Source organism: Rattus rattus, chromosome 2, assembly GCF_011064425.1.
Source record: "Rattus rattus isolate New Zealand chromosome 2, Rrattus_CSIRO_v1, whole genome shotgun sequence".
NCBI classification, from domain to species: Eukaryota; Metazoa; Chordata; class Mammalia; order Rodentia; family Muridae; genus Rattus; species Rattus rattus.
In genome coordinates this window covers 168558118-168572968 of record NC_046155.1, presented here as the reverse complement: position 1 = coordinate 168572968, position 14851 = coordinate 168558118, and the positions used below count along the sequence as shown (strand labels likewise).

General features: G+C 48.9%; 1 protein-coding gene across 5 annotated transcripts in view; it reads right to left on the bottom strand.

Annotated features, from left to right (window-relative positions):
• Positions 1–14851, bottom strand: part of Sptbn4 (spectrin beta, non-erythrocytic 4) — a 91335-nt gene that overhangs the window by 16148 nt on the left and 60336 nt on the right. For all 5 annotated transcript variants that reach the window (XM_032894116.1, XM_032894117.1, XM_032894118.1 and 2 more), the window contains 2 exons: positions 2387–2611; positions 1231–1320 (listed from right to left, as the gene is read on the bottom strand). In XM_032894116.1, the coding sequence (XP_032750007.1) occupies positions 1231–1320; positions 2387–2611 (315 nt within the window). The remainder of the gene's footprint in view (positions 1–1230; positions 1321–2386; positions 2612–14851) is intronic.

Genomic DNA, 14851 nt, shown 5'->3' with positions numbered 1-14851 from the left:
GGTGGAAAATGGGCCCCATACCCATGCACACCAGAACACAGGACAGGGCTGGAGAGATGGTTCCTCGGTTAAGAGCCATCAACTGGGTAGTGAATCCCAGTGGTGCAGGCCTGCAACCCCAAGTTCTCAGGAGGCTGAGGCAAGGGTTGCAAGGTCGAAGGTCAGAGCCTTCCTGAGTAAATTCAAGGTCACACTGGCTGTCCTGGAACTTGTTCTGTAGACCAGGCTGATCTCAAACTCAGATACACCTGTCTCTGCCTCCCGAGTGCCAGGATTAAGCCTGTATTGGGCTGTTAGGGGCTTTTATGAAAGGGTTTGTCCCCTGGGGCTTTGGAAGCATTGCTCTGGGTAAGCTAAGTATTAGTGCATAGAGACTGAGTTAGAGTTCCAGAGACTTTTCAAGGGGTTCAAATCCCATGCTCCTACCCCAAAAGGATTAAGGGTTTGCTTGCTGTTTCTCTCCATTCTCCCCACAACCATCTTTTATTACCTCTAGAACTGGAAAATGAACCTAGGACCTTTGGAAGGCTAAGAAAGCACTCTACTATTGAGCCACACCCCGAGTCCCTCACTGGGGGATTCCAGGCAGAGCTCTACCACTGAGCCACGCCCCCAGCCCCTCACTGGGGGATTCTAGGCAGAGGCTCTACCACTGAGCCACACCCCCAGCCCCTCACTGGGGGATTCTAGGCAGGGGCTCTAACACTGAGCCACGCCCCCAGCCCCTCACTGGGGGATTCTAGGCAGTGGCTCTACCACTGAGCCACGCCCCCAGCCCCTCACTGGAGATTCTAGGCAGAGGCTCTACCACTGAGCCACGCCCCCAGCCCCTCACTGGGGGATTCTAGGCAGGGGCTCTACCACTGAGCCACGCCCCCAACTGTTCACTGGAGAATTCTAGGCCTTTACCTACTGAACCATCACCTGACTGACTTCCTGAGGCATTTTTGAGAGGGAGAAGTCCTCTAGAGGAGTCCTAAAGAGGAGACAGTGACCTAAGAACAAAGTTAACTCAGGAACAACCACAGAAATGAAGTGGAGACTCATGGCAGTCTCTAGATGCACATGGATCTACCTGCTAGTGATATACTTGTTGAGTACAAGAGACACCCCACCCCCCGTGTCTCTCTCTCATCTACTTAGCTAAGTATTTAACTGACTGACTGACCTCTTTTCTAACACTCACATCTGCACAGGCCCCATCTCACTCCCTCGCCTGGCTCAGCTCACCTGGTTCTTTTTGATGTGCTGCTGGACCGCCTGCAAGCCAGTGCCTCGCTCTGTCAGCATGGCCAGCGGCAGCCGCTCTTGAACCCATGCCTGGAGAGAACATAGGGGAGGGTCAGGGAGAAAAGGCACCCAAGGCCGGCTGCCTCCCAACTGGCCTCTGGACCCTTTACACGCACCAGTGCCCCTTTTCACCTAAGCAGACTCTTCTTGTGTGACACTCTACCATCCTGCTCTCTGCTCTTAGGGCAAACTCCTGCTTAGCTTTGGCCTCCAACACCGGTCCTGCTTCCTGGAGTTTCCTTCCCACCGTCCTCACCCCATCCTTCCTCAATCCTGGCTTCCAGGAAGCCCCGCCCACTTTGAGCTTCTTGGAACTGTTACAGCTCCTCAGAGCCACCATTCTGGCCTCAGCCACCCTAAGGCGGGGGTGGGGTGGGAGTGGGGTAAGGGTGTCACTGTCTAGGGAGAGGCCTGAGCCCTGTATGTAAAGCAACAGAAAACAGTTGCCTTTGGATACCTGCTGGCCCTAGATCCTCTAGTCTGGTTTGGCCAAGAATGAGTAGAGAGTAAACAAATGAGTTAGTGGATAGGTGACTGAGCAATGAGTATCTGGGAAGATGAATGGAAAGGAATGACTTCAGGGATCAAGACCAATGCATGAAAATGAAAATCCATGGCCAGGTGTGCTGGGCACAGTCACAACCTCAGCGCTTGGGAGGTGGAGACAGGAGAATCAAGAAAAGAGCTTTTTCTCTTCTTTCTCTTGCCCCTTCCTCTTGTCTCATTTCCCCCATTAAATCTCACCACATGGAACCGTGAAAAAAAAAAAAAAAAAAAAAAAAAAAGAAAAGTGCAAAGCCACCTTCGGCTACAGAGCCGGTTTCAAGACAGCCTGAACCTCGTGAGACTGTCTTAAACAGCCAAAGGGGGGAAAAAAAGAAAAGAAAGAAAAAGAGAAGAAAAAGAATTTCATGAGCAAATGGATGGGTGGCTAGAATAAAGGAATGCAGAAGAGAAAAGGACCAAAGAATCCATCTGACTCTGACCCTGGTGCAACCTGGGTTACAGTCACCCTCTGTGGACCGGAATCAATCCCTGGCCTTAAGTCCCGCCCCATTCTCGAGTCCTGGCCCCAGGCTCCTATGTCCCGCCTCACCAGTTCGTCATCCAGGTCGTGTGCCACCTGATGCAGCTCCTTGGATGCCAGCAGCAAGCGGCGACGCTCCTGCAAAGGCTCCAGCAGGCGCACCAGGCGCTCTCCCACCGCGCTCTGCCGCTCGCCCACCAGTTCCTTGCTCGCCTGCTCCAGTGGAAGCGCCGCTGTCTGCGCCTGCAGCTCGCCCACCTCTCGACACCACTCCTCCACCTGAGACTCCATGGACTGTGGGGACAGGGGTATGGTCAGAAGTCCCACTCTTCCTATGGTGACCAGGCACTCCTGTGAGCAGATCCTTTCACTCTCCCCTGTTCGGTGCTCGCCGGAAGTACCACACTCTCCCAGCATGAACACACAGGGCTTCTTACCAACCCCTACCTTGGGACTTTTTGCCTTGGGGTGGTGGTGGGTGGAGTCCTCTGCCAGGTATTGTCCTTCCTTGTCAATAAGATTTCAGCTTAAAAGTTACATTCTCACGGAAGCTCAAAGGACCACCCCTCCCACAACGAAAATGAGCTATTCATTGAGGTTGAATGACTCTCTATTTCAGGTAGGAGGGAGTTGAGGCCCGGAGAAGTAATTTGACTAATGAATCAATCTTGTCAGATATAAAACCAAACACAAAGCTGCAGCAAGCTGGAGGCTGGGGTGTAGCTCTTTGAGATAGGGCTCGCTTGGCTTGCAGAACATCCAGCCTTCCATTCCCCAGCATTCAGGAGACAGAACAGGAGAATCAGGAGTTCAAGGTCAGCCTGGGCTACATGAAAACCTGTCTTTTTTTTTTAAAGGCTAAGTACACTGGAGAGTTAATATATCTTAAATGTCATTTGAAATCCCCCAAGATCAATTACTGGGCACAGGCCAAACAACTATCGATTCACCTGGATCCTTTCCTTGAACTTTGTGTTGAAAACGGTTACATATGGGTTAAAGGCTTAAATGGAATGAATAAACCCGTAAATTAGGAGAAGAAAAGCTGCCCAGATGCTTTGAGAGTCTTAGGGAGGGGCTTTCCGAGAATAAAAGTCACTAAGGCAAATAGTTCTAAATCTGGCCACATTAAGACAATGTCTGCACTGACCCTGATGTCACAAAGCACCAGAAGGCGAATGACTAATGAAAGAGACATTTCAAAGGCATTTGAACAGGAAGTCATTATTTTAAAAAATTGTTTACACTTACTTGTGTGTGAAGGCATGCGTGCGTGTATGTGCCATGCATGACACACAGGGGCCTGTCAGGGGACAACTTGCAAAAGCTGATTCCCTCTTTCTACTGTGTGGCCTAGGGATCAAACTCAGGTCATCAGGCTTGGTGACAAGTGCCCTTACCCATTAAGACATTAAGACTGACCGATCTCTCTCTCTCTCTCTCTCTCTCTCTCTCTCTCTCTCTCTCTCTCTCTCTCTCAGATTTATTTATTTATTATATATGAGTACACTGTAGCTGACTTCACACACACCAGAAGAGGGCATCAGATCCCATTACAGATGGTTGTGAACCACCATGTGGCTGCTGGGAATTGAACTCAGGACCTCTGGAAGAGCACTCATTGCTCTTAACCCCTGAGCCATTTCTCCAGCCCAACACATCTCTTCTTAAGATTTATTTATATTTTTATTTATTTGTATGTGTATTTCTCTGTGTGTACCACATGTGTACAGGTAACAATGGAGGTCAGAAGAGGGTGTTGGATCCCCTAGAACTGGAGTTACAGGTAGCTGTGCATGTGGGTACTGAAACCAAAATTTTATCTTCTAGAAGAGCAGTCTTTTGAAAATTATTTTTTGTGTGAGGACTTTGTCTGTACATCCGTGTGTGTGTGTGTGTGTGTGTGTGTGTGTGTGTGTGTGTGTGTGTGTGTGTGTGTGTGTGTGGTGTGTGTGTGTGTGTGTGTGTGTGTGTGTGTGTGTGTGTGTGTGTGTGTGTGGTGTGTGTGGTGTGGTGTGTGTGTGTGTGTGGTGTGTGTGTGTGAGTGTGTGTGTGTGTGGTGGGGGTGTGGGTGTGGTGTGTGGTGTGTGGGGTGTGGTGTGTGGGGTGTGTGTTACCCTTGTAGGAGAGAACAGAGCATTGGATCCCCTAGAACTGGAGTTGCAGACAGTGTGATTTGAATTGAGAATGGCCCCTTTAGGTTCATATTACTTGAATACTCAGTCCTCAGTTGGTAGAACTGTTTGGGAAGGATTAGGAGGTGTGTCCTTGCTGGAGGAGCTATATCACTAGGGGTGGCTTTGGGATTTCAAAAGCACACATCAGACCTTTTCTCTGCCCTGCTTATGGATCAGTTGTAAACCCTCAGTACCATATCTGCCTGCTTGCCTGCTGCCAGGATCCCCTCATTATAATCATGGCCCCTACTACCCTTTGAACCAGGAGTGCCCCCTCCCCCAATAAATGCTTGATTTTTATAAGTTGCCCTGGCCATGATGTCTTATCACAGAAATACAATAGTAACTAAGACAGACATCGTGAATCACCACATGTGTCTTGAGAACTGAGCCTGGGTCCTATACAAGGGCAGTTGAATCACCTTTCTGGCCTCCTCCCCCTTTCCGTCCCTCCCCCTCCCCCCATTCTCTAAGGCAGATTTTCAAGTAGCTGAGGCAGGCTTCAAACTCACTATCTAGCCAAGATGATCTTTTCCTTCACCTCTCAAATTCTGGGGCATCACCATGACAGAGTAAAGCTAGTTCCTTTAAAACACTTGGAGAGAGGGCGGGAGAGATGGCTCAGAGGTTAAGAGCACCGACTGATCTTCCAGAGGTCCTGAGTTCAAACCCCAGCACCCACATGGTGGCTCACAACCATCTTTAATAGGATCTGATGCCCTCTTCTGGTGTGTCTGAAGACAGCTACAGTGTACTTATATATAAATAAATCTTAAAAAAAACCAAACCCACCAGGCATGGTGGTGCACACCTTTAATTCCGGCACTCGGAAGGCAGAGGCAGGCAGATCTCTAAGAGTTGAGGTTAGCCTGTTCTGCAAAGGGAGTTCCAGGACAGCCAGGGCTGTTACATAAAGAAACCTTGTCTCAGAAAACAAAAAACAAAACTTAAATAAAATAAAAATTAACCACTCAGAGGTTCCCTCCACACATCCTCACACCTCCTCTGCTCCCTTCTCTTTGTAACAGTAGCCAGCCGTGAGCAGGTAATTACAAAGCCTTGCTTCTCTGTACCCCTGACTGGCCAGGAGCTGGTGGGTGATCCTCCTCCTCCTGCCTCCCTCAGCCGGGACTCCAGCTGCACGCCCTGATGTGAAGAATGGTCCTCACTCCTGTGGTTCTCAAATTACTGCCCGGCTTCTAGAATGTGAGCGTCCTGGGCACCGCCAGGCCTGCTCTATGCTCTATACGAGGTGTCTGGAACAGTGTCTGGCACGCAGTAGGCCTATCGTCTGATGTGTGCAATGGATGAAAGCACACTGTCCGCCGGAGTGGAGAGGTGGCTCAGTGGTTAGAAGCAATGGCTGCTCCTCCAGAAGAGCTGGATCCGACCCCCAGCATCCACACGGTGGCTCACACCCGTCTGCAACCCCAAGTCCCAGGGATTCAGCTTCCTCCCTGGCTCCTCAGGTACAATGCCTGCTTGCAACAGTAGGTTGCACACATGTGCAGGGGTTTTTTTTTTTTAATATTGAAAAACAAATGAGAGAAATGAGGAAAACTGTCCCAGACAGAAATGGCCAGTAGGTGAAAATGGGCAGCAGACACGAGAGGAAATGTGTAAGAAGATGCCTAGTGCCATTGATGGGCAGGAAATGTGTAAATTAATAGATGACATCCTTTTTTAGCCGAGTGTAAAAACTGAATAATATGTCCTGTTGGCAAGGACGGGGACACTCAGCCGCCACCAGGCGCTGTGTGAATGAATGGGCAGGTCCTTTTATAGGCCAATCTGGCAGCTTCCCCCGAAGCAAACAGTGCACAGATCTCAAGAGACATGGCACCTATACCCAGAGAAGTTTGCCCGCAGGTTCCCTCTAGCAGAGTTTACAAGGAGAGGAAAATTGGAAACAACCTCAGGGTCCATTAAGAATGAGACGGTGGGTGCTGGACAGCTCAGTGGTTAAGTGTGCATTCTGATTTTTTTTCCCAGAGGATAGAGTTTGGTTCCCCAGTCCCATGATAGGTGAATCACAGGCACCTGTAACTCCAGCCTTAAGGGCCTAGAACACCTCTGGCCTCCATGGGCATCTGAACTCACTGCACCACCACAAATAAAATAAGAAAAGTGGATATGGCTCAGCACAAAGAATGGCCCTGAGTTTGAAGCCCCTGAACCCATGTAAAGCTGGGCACAGTAGTGCATATTTGTAAACCCAGTGCTCCTAAAGAGGGATGGGAGTTGGAGATCAGAGGACCCTGGGGAGCTTGTGGCCCAGCAAGCCGGGTGTACAGAGCAGTAAGAGCATAGGTCTGCCTGACACAGGTGGAGGGCGAGGACAACACCTGAGCGATCCTCTGACCTCCACATGTTTGCCGTGGCAAACATACACCTGTGCTTACACATAGGGACACACACACACACACACACAGAAACACACACAGGGACACACACACTATAGGAACACCCCCACACAGGGATACACACACACAAGGACACACACACACACACAGGGACACACACACAAAAACAACACAGGGACACACACACAGAAACACACACAGGACACACACACAGAAACACACACAGGGACACACACACACACAGAAACACACACAGGGACACACACACACAGAAACACACACAGAAACACACACAGGGACACACAAACAGGGACACACACACTATAGGAACACCCCCACACAGGGATACACACACACAAGGATACACACACACACAGGGACACACACACAAAAACAACACAGGGACACACACACACAGAAAAAGACACAGAAACACACACAGGACACACACACAGAAACACACACAGGGACACACACACAGGGACACACACACACACACAGGGACACACACACAGGACACACACACAGAAACACACACAGGGACACACACAGGGACACACACAGGGACACACCCACACAGGGATACACACACACACAGGGACACACACACTAGGAACACCCCCACACAGGGATACACACACACAAGGACACACACACACACAGGGACACACACACAAAAACAACACAGGGACACAACACACACACAGAAAAAGACACAGAAACACACTCAAGAACACACAGACAAGAACACACAGGGACACACACACACACACACACAGATAAAAGGTAAGGTGACATACATCTGTCACTCCAGCCTTGAGGGGATGAAGATCAGTAGCCCATCCTCATCTACACAGCAGGTTTGAGGCCAGCCTTGGCTACATGAGACTCTGTCTCAAAGCTAATAATACAAGGAAGAAATAGTTAAAGAAACCTTCCAGAGTGTGCAGTAATAGCCAGGAGTGACTGAGCAGAGGAAAAAGCAATTTGGAGCCCTCCATATGATATGTGTTTGTAGTGAATTGCACATGGATAAAAAGCCCCTGGAGTAAACAAGAAATTCACAACAGATGTCACCTACTGGAGGGATGCGAACCCACAGAATGAAGAACAGGGCTGGGGGAGATTTGCACATAGAATTTCTTCATATGGTTTTTGATGTCTGAACCATGAAATTTTATTTATTCAAAAATTTAAATTAAGCATGAAAACCAAATAAAATGAAGACGCTAAGGAAAACATGTACCCATACGGGACACACTCGGAGATTCACAGAGAAAGAAAGGTCTGGAAGGATACATTGTAACGGAGCATTGAGCTTCCTTTGAGAGCACCGGGCTGGGAGTGGGCGGGAGGGGGAGACTTTAGGTTTTTACTGATGATTTCTAGGTTAATGAGATATTTCACCAAAAATGTGCTTACACAGTGCTTGTCTGATTCCAAACAGACGACAGAGAAGAAAACAGAGCAATAATAAAACTAAGAGGTAACAGATTAAAGCAAAACACTGCGACACAAGCCTCGGCTCGAGAGCTAACACTCCTTTCTTCCCCTTCTCCTCCTCGCTTTCTGTCTTTTTTTTTTTTTAAAGCTTCTTTTACTTATTGATTTCTCATCCCCCTCCCTGCCCCTCCCAGTCACCCCTTTGTCCTTTGACCTTTAGAATATAGTTCTTAAAGATGCATGTATTTTGCAGGCATATCCGTACACGCCTTTAATCCTAGCACTCAGGAGGCAGAGGCAGGTGGATCTTTGTGAGTTCAAGGCCAGTCAGAGCTACATGGTAAGACCCTGTCATAAAAAGTTATTTTAGGGGCTGGGGATTTAGCTCAGTGGTAGAGTGCTTGCCTAGGGAAGCGCAAGGCCCTGGGTTGGTCCCCAGCTCGAAAAAAGAACCAAAAAAAAAAAAAAAAAAAGTTATTTTAATTGCATTAACCGATCAGTCAATTGATTTACTGCTGCGAAAGCCCCTCGCTGGTAATTTTTAAAAATAATTTATTCAAATTTTTTTTTACGTGCAACTGTGTGAGGGGGTCAGATCCATCGCAACTGGATTCACAGATGTTGTAAGCTGCCATGTGGGTGCTGAGAATTGAACCTGGGACTGACACCTGAGGTCATCCTCTGACTTCCACATGCTTCCCATGGCACATGTGCATTCCCATCTCTATGTATGTATGTATGTATGTATGTATGCATGTATGCATGCATGTATCTATCACACACACAAACACATATAATATGACAGTGACTATATCGTATATATCATATAATATGATAAAGCGACTGTCTCAGACACATGCATGCAGAAATTCACACTTGCACACATACACCAAACTTTACAAAGGCAGCCTGAAATGATATGGGTAAGCTCCAGCTTCCTGCCGAGAGCCCTTCAACACCAGCCAGTGACCCCATGGCCAGAGATGGAGCTGACATTTCTCTCTCCCATATACTCTGAATACTTAGTTGTTAGACCCCTTTTATCTGTGAAGGATGGTGAATGGTTCCAAGTATACTAGCCCTTGGCTTGCTCGCATGCGACCCCACATAGCCCAAGCTGGTCTCAAACTCTTTATGTAACTAAGGATGATCTTGAACACCAGACTCTCTATCCCTCTCCCCCTCTCTCTTTCATATGCACATGTGTTTTGCCTACGTTTATGTCTAATGTGAAGCTGTTGAATCAACTGGAACTGGAGTTACAGACAGTTGTGAGCTGCCATGTAAGTGCTGGGAATAGAACCCAAGTCTTCTGATTGAAGATCCAGTGCTCTTAACCTCTGAGCCATCTCTCCAGCCCTCTTGCATCATCTCCAGGCATGCAGTTTTTGGGGTGCTGGAGATTGATGCTAGGGTTCTATGCATGTTAGGCAGGCCCTCCACCAACCGAGATGCGTTACAAGGATCCTATCCTGAAATTACAAGGATCATTAGACACAAAAGTATGATCGGAGTTTTTCCTCATTAAAAAAATAATTGCAGGGGGCTGGAGAGATAGTTTGTTGGTTAAGAGCACTGACTGCTCTTCCAGAGGTCCTGAGTTCAATTCCCAGCAACCACATGGTGGCTCCCAACCATCTGTAATGGGATCTGATGCCCTCTTCTGGTGTGTCTGAAGACAGCTGCAGTGTACTCACATACATAAAATAAAGTCCTTTTAAAAAACTGCAAATTCAGCTGGACGTGGGTGGTACACACCTACAATCCCAGCACATGGGCTGTATAGCCTGGGCTACAGTCTCAAGAAAAAAGAAGGGTGGGTTGAGATAGCCTAGTGGGTAAATGGTCTGATTCTAATTCCCAGATCCTACAGTGCAAGGAGAAAACTGTTTTTAAGAAAAAAATTTTTTTTTTCAAAAAAAAAAAAAAGGGGTGGAGGGATAGAAATCTGCATCTTATGGTATATATATTATATCATTTTCCCAAAAGCCATTAAAGTTCAAAGAAAGAAGGAAGGAAGGGAGGGAGGGAGGGAGGGGGCTGGAGGCGTGGCTCAGCAGTTAGCAGCTCTCACTGCTTTTGCAGAGGGCCAGAGCTCAGTTCCCAGGACTCACATCAGGTAGCTCAAAAGCAACTGGAGGAAAAAGAGGAGGAGGAAGAGAGGGTGAGGAAGAAGAGGAAGAAAAGAAGGAGGAGAGGGAGCAGGAAGAGAATGAACAGGAAAAGGAAGAGAAAGAGGAGGAGCAGGAGGAGCAGGAGAAGCAGGAGGGGCAGGAGGGGCAGGAGGGGCAGGAGGGGCAGGAGGAGGACACAGCAATGTCAGCTCTCTGGAGGCAGAGGGCTGTGGGTCTCTGTGTTCAAGGCCAACTTGATCAGCACATTGAGTCTCAAGCCATCTGGAGCTACCTAGTACGTTGCTTTATCAAAAGAAGAAAGAAGAGGCGGGAGAGCTGTCTTCCAGAGGACCCAGGTTCAATTCCTAGCACCCATATGGTATCTCACAACTCCAGTTGCAGGGGATCAGACATCCTCACCCAGACATACACGAAGGCAAAAGACCAATGCAAAATGGAAATAGATAAATCATTTTTAAAAGGATAGAAAATAGATGCGACAGAAGGAAGAAGGGACAGGGTTTTCTCCGACACCGTAACCTGGACCTCAAGCCCTCACCCTCCTCGGCTCCTTCCTACTTGGATCCACTGTGCTCCCGTCCCAGCTCCCAGTTTCAGAAACGGAAGCCCAGAGTAAAACCCGCAGGAGGCAGAATTTGAACTCAGCACCACAAGACCAAAGGCCCAGATGCTCACCACGCTTTTCATATTCGGACAATGTGACCCATGCCTTGGTCACTGTGGTAGAGTGGAGGCTTGAATCCTGGAGTATCTAAAGCAGGAACCAGGACTCTTGCCTTCAGCCATGCTGTGCTAGTGGCAGAAACAGTGGGTGAGGGAAGGGGTGAGGGGTGGGTGTCCCTGGGTGGGAGAGCCCTGCACAGGAAATGAGCTTGGTGAGGGGGTCCTTAGGGATGTGGCTATGTAGCAGCAATGCCCACACTGCATGTCCCCTGCTTATCCCTGACAGCGGCAGGACAGCAGGAGCCTAAATAGCTGAGCCAGACCAGCTGGCTAGGCCCCTGAGGGCTAGCACTCTACCATCTGGTCTCGACCAGAAAGGACAGTTAGGCAAGAGGCTCTGAAAAAGGACTCTGGGTCACGTGGCCCAGTCCTGGGAGGAGACGTGCCTGCCGCTGCGGTGGCTGAGGAGGGGACACAAAGGCAACGCGAGGTCAAGAGGGGGCAACGAATGGAGCTGTTTTGTTTATTTGTTTTTGTCTTGTTTTTGAGACACGGCCTCATGTAGCCCAGGCTGCTCTGAAACTCATTACGTAGCCCAGGCTAGCCTCCAGCTCCTGGCACTCTTCTTTGCTCAGCCTCCCAAGTGCTAAGATTCCAGGTATGAGCCACCATGCCTGGCAGAGATGGAAAATTCAGAGACCGAGCAGAACGGTGCAGGTAGGGGGGGCAGGGAACAGGGTGGGGGTTTGGGGTGGGGAGCAACAGAGAGAGGAGAGCGAGAGGTTCCCCAGTATTCATGCCAAGCTCTGGCCCTCCCTCTGTCAGACACCCTGTGCTCAGCTCCCAGGCAGGGCCCAGGGAACAGCAAGACTCTGGGAGGTGCCTCCCACCCTCTCGGGAGGCCCAGCTGGGCTCCATCTGGAGGCCAGAGCCCACATCCGTCTCTAGCGCCCCCTGATGGGGAAGGAGCCCCGGCGTCCTGTTCTGTATTTTCTCTGTATTTTCTCCTGTTTTCAACCTTTCAGCCTTACTGTGTATCTCCAAGCTGTCCTGAACTTGCTTTATAGACCAGGCTAGCCTCGAATTCACTGCCTCTTCCTCCTGAGTGCTGGGATTAAAGCTGTGCACCGCCACACCTGGCCTGTCTCTGATTTTGTTTTGTTTTGGTGTTGTTTGAGGTAGGGTCTCATGGAGCCCAGGCTGGGCTCCGTTTCCTACATAGCCAAGGCTGATCTTGAGCCCCTGATCCATCTGTCTCTACTTCCTAAAGCGCTGGGACTGCAGGTGTGTGCCACCACCCCCAGCAGGTCATACTCCATCAGGCGTGGCCAGCAAGGACATGAGCACAGCTTGCTTCAAGGCGAAGGCCCACCACTGCAGACTCCAAGTGTGGCAGTGCTGGCCTCGGCCAGGGCTCGGGAAACAGCTCTGCTGTTGGGAGGCAGCATCGTCACCAGAAGCACTCAGGCACCAAAGAGAGCCCAGAGTGTCTAGGGTTAGCGCCATATGCTACCCCTAAATGCATTTATAAAAAGCCACATGACGAGTAGATGTCCCCAGTGGGGTCTGAACAGAGACGTGAACTAATTGTCATCAAATAATGTAATTAAAGTCGGAGAGGAAACTAACCCGGGGCGTTTTTTTCTCTCACTTCTCATTTTTGTTTTTGAATCAGGGAAATCATGTAGCCTAGGCTAAACTTACAGGCATTCTCCTGCCTCAGCCTCGCAAGTGCTAGGATTTGTGTCATTACTGCTGACTCTTTCATAGCTTTCTGTCGTTTTGAGACAGGGCCTCACAGAGCTGTGGCTGGCCCTGACCTCACTCTGTAGCCGAGGACGACCATGCACTCCTCCTTTGCACCTCCAAAGTGCAGTGACTACAGGGGTGCATCACCTCCACTCCTGGACATGTTTTTTTTTTTTTTTTGGTTCTTTTTTTCAGAGCTGGGGACCGAACCCAGGGCCTTGCGCTTGCTAGGCAAGCGCTCTACCACTGAGCTAAATCCCCAACCCCCGGACATGTTTTGTATTTGTTTGTTTGATTTCACAGTGTTGAGGATGAAATCTTATATATTGAATATACTGGGCCCCAGCCCCCAAAATAACTTTTTTTTTTAATTTAAAAATGTTTTAGTGTCAGGCATGATGACCCACACTCTTAACCCTAGCACTGGAGAGACAAAGACAAGTGAATCTTTATGAGTTTGAGGCCAGCCGGGTCTACATAGTGAATTCCAGCCCCGCCAGGGCTACATGTGAGACCCTGTCTAAAATAAGTACATAAATAAATAAACAAACAAACAAATAAAAAACCCATAAAAATGCTGGTTTTGGGTTAGCAGAGATGGCTCAGTCAGGGAACTGCTTGCCGCACATGCATGAGGACCTGAATTCAAATGACCAGTTTTCTCCAAAAGAAGGTGGGCACAGCAGTGTGGGCTAATAATCTTAGCAATGGGGAGGCAGAGGCAGGAGGATCCTTGGAGCTCAAGGATCAGCCAAGGACCAGCCAGTCTAGTGAACTTGGTGAGCCCCAGGTAGAGTGAGTGAGAGGCCCCGTCTCATAAGAACAAAAACGGGCTGGAGAGATAGTTCAGTGGCTAAGCACATGCACTGCTCTTCCCGAGGACCGGAGTTCAATTCCCAGTGTTGTTCACATGTCAGATGGCTGAGCAATCTGTAACTGCAGCTCCAGGGGATCCGATACCTCCTGCCCCCATAGGCATCCACAGACACGGCCGGCAGATTCATACAGAGACACATGCACATGATTAAAAATAAACAAGTTTTAAAAATAAAACAAAACAAAAAATGGACAGCCTTTGACCTCTGGCCTCTACACACATACACACTCACACACACACAAATACACACGCATATACATGCACACACATACACCATGCAAAGAATCAAAACAATGGGTTTTGCTATACTTTCAAATGCATATACATGTGTATACATGCATATTTCATACAGTCACACATGTGTACTTCAGTCATAATCTCAATCTATTACTTTCCCTTGTTCCAACCTCCTATTGACCTATTAATCAATTGACCTATTAACCTATTGACCTATTAAACAATTGATCAATTTCTACCCAGACTGGCTTGAAACCCACTCTGTAGCAGAGATGGCTTTGATCTCCTGGTCTTCCTTCCTCCGCCTCCCAAATCCCAGCCTACAGGTGTAGGCCACCAAGAGAACGCCCACACACTTTAACTCTCAGCTGTGAAGGGGCAGTCAGTCTGCAGATACCTTATGAGTTTCACCTTTTCGTCTTCACAGTGGAGGGGAGGCAGTGTCATCAGTATGTCTACTTTAGCAAAGGGGAAACTGAGGCAAAGAGAGATGAATAATATCCCTGGGCCACCCTGAGCAGCACTGAGTCTCAGCTCTGCAGGCAGCCCAGCTCCAGGCTCTGCCCCTTGATGGTGACCAGCACAGGGTCCTTCCATTGCAGGAAGGAGGCATATGGTGCAGCTGCTTCCCCAGTGTGACTCAGCAGGAAAGCAGAAGGGCATTCAAACCCAGGCATGGTGGTACAATCAATAATCTCTACCCGCACACGAGGATTGCCTGGGGTGTGATTCCTGCCTGACTGTATAGTGAGACCCTGCTTCAAAAAAACAAACAGAAAACAAAACAAAATCCAAATCAACACCCAAACATGGACCTGAAAGGGCTTTCCTGTGGGCACCTACTAAAGGATTTGGGGTCTCAGCGTATGGTCAGGCCTGGGGACTTCTGG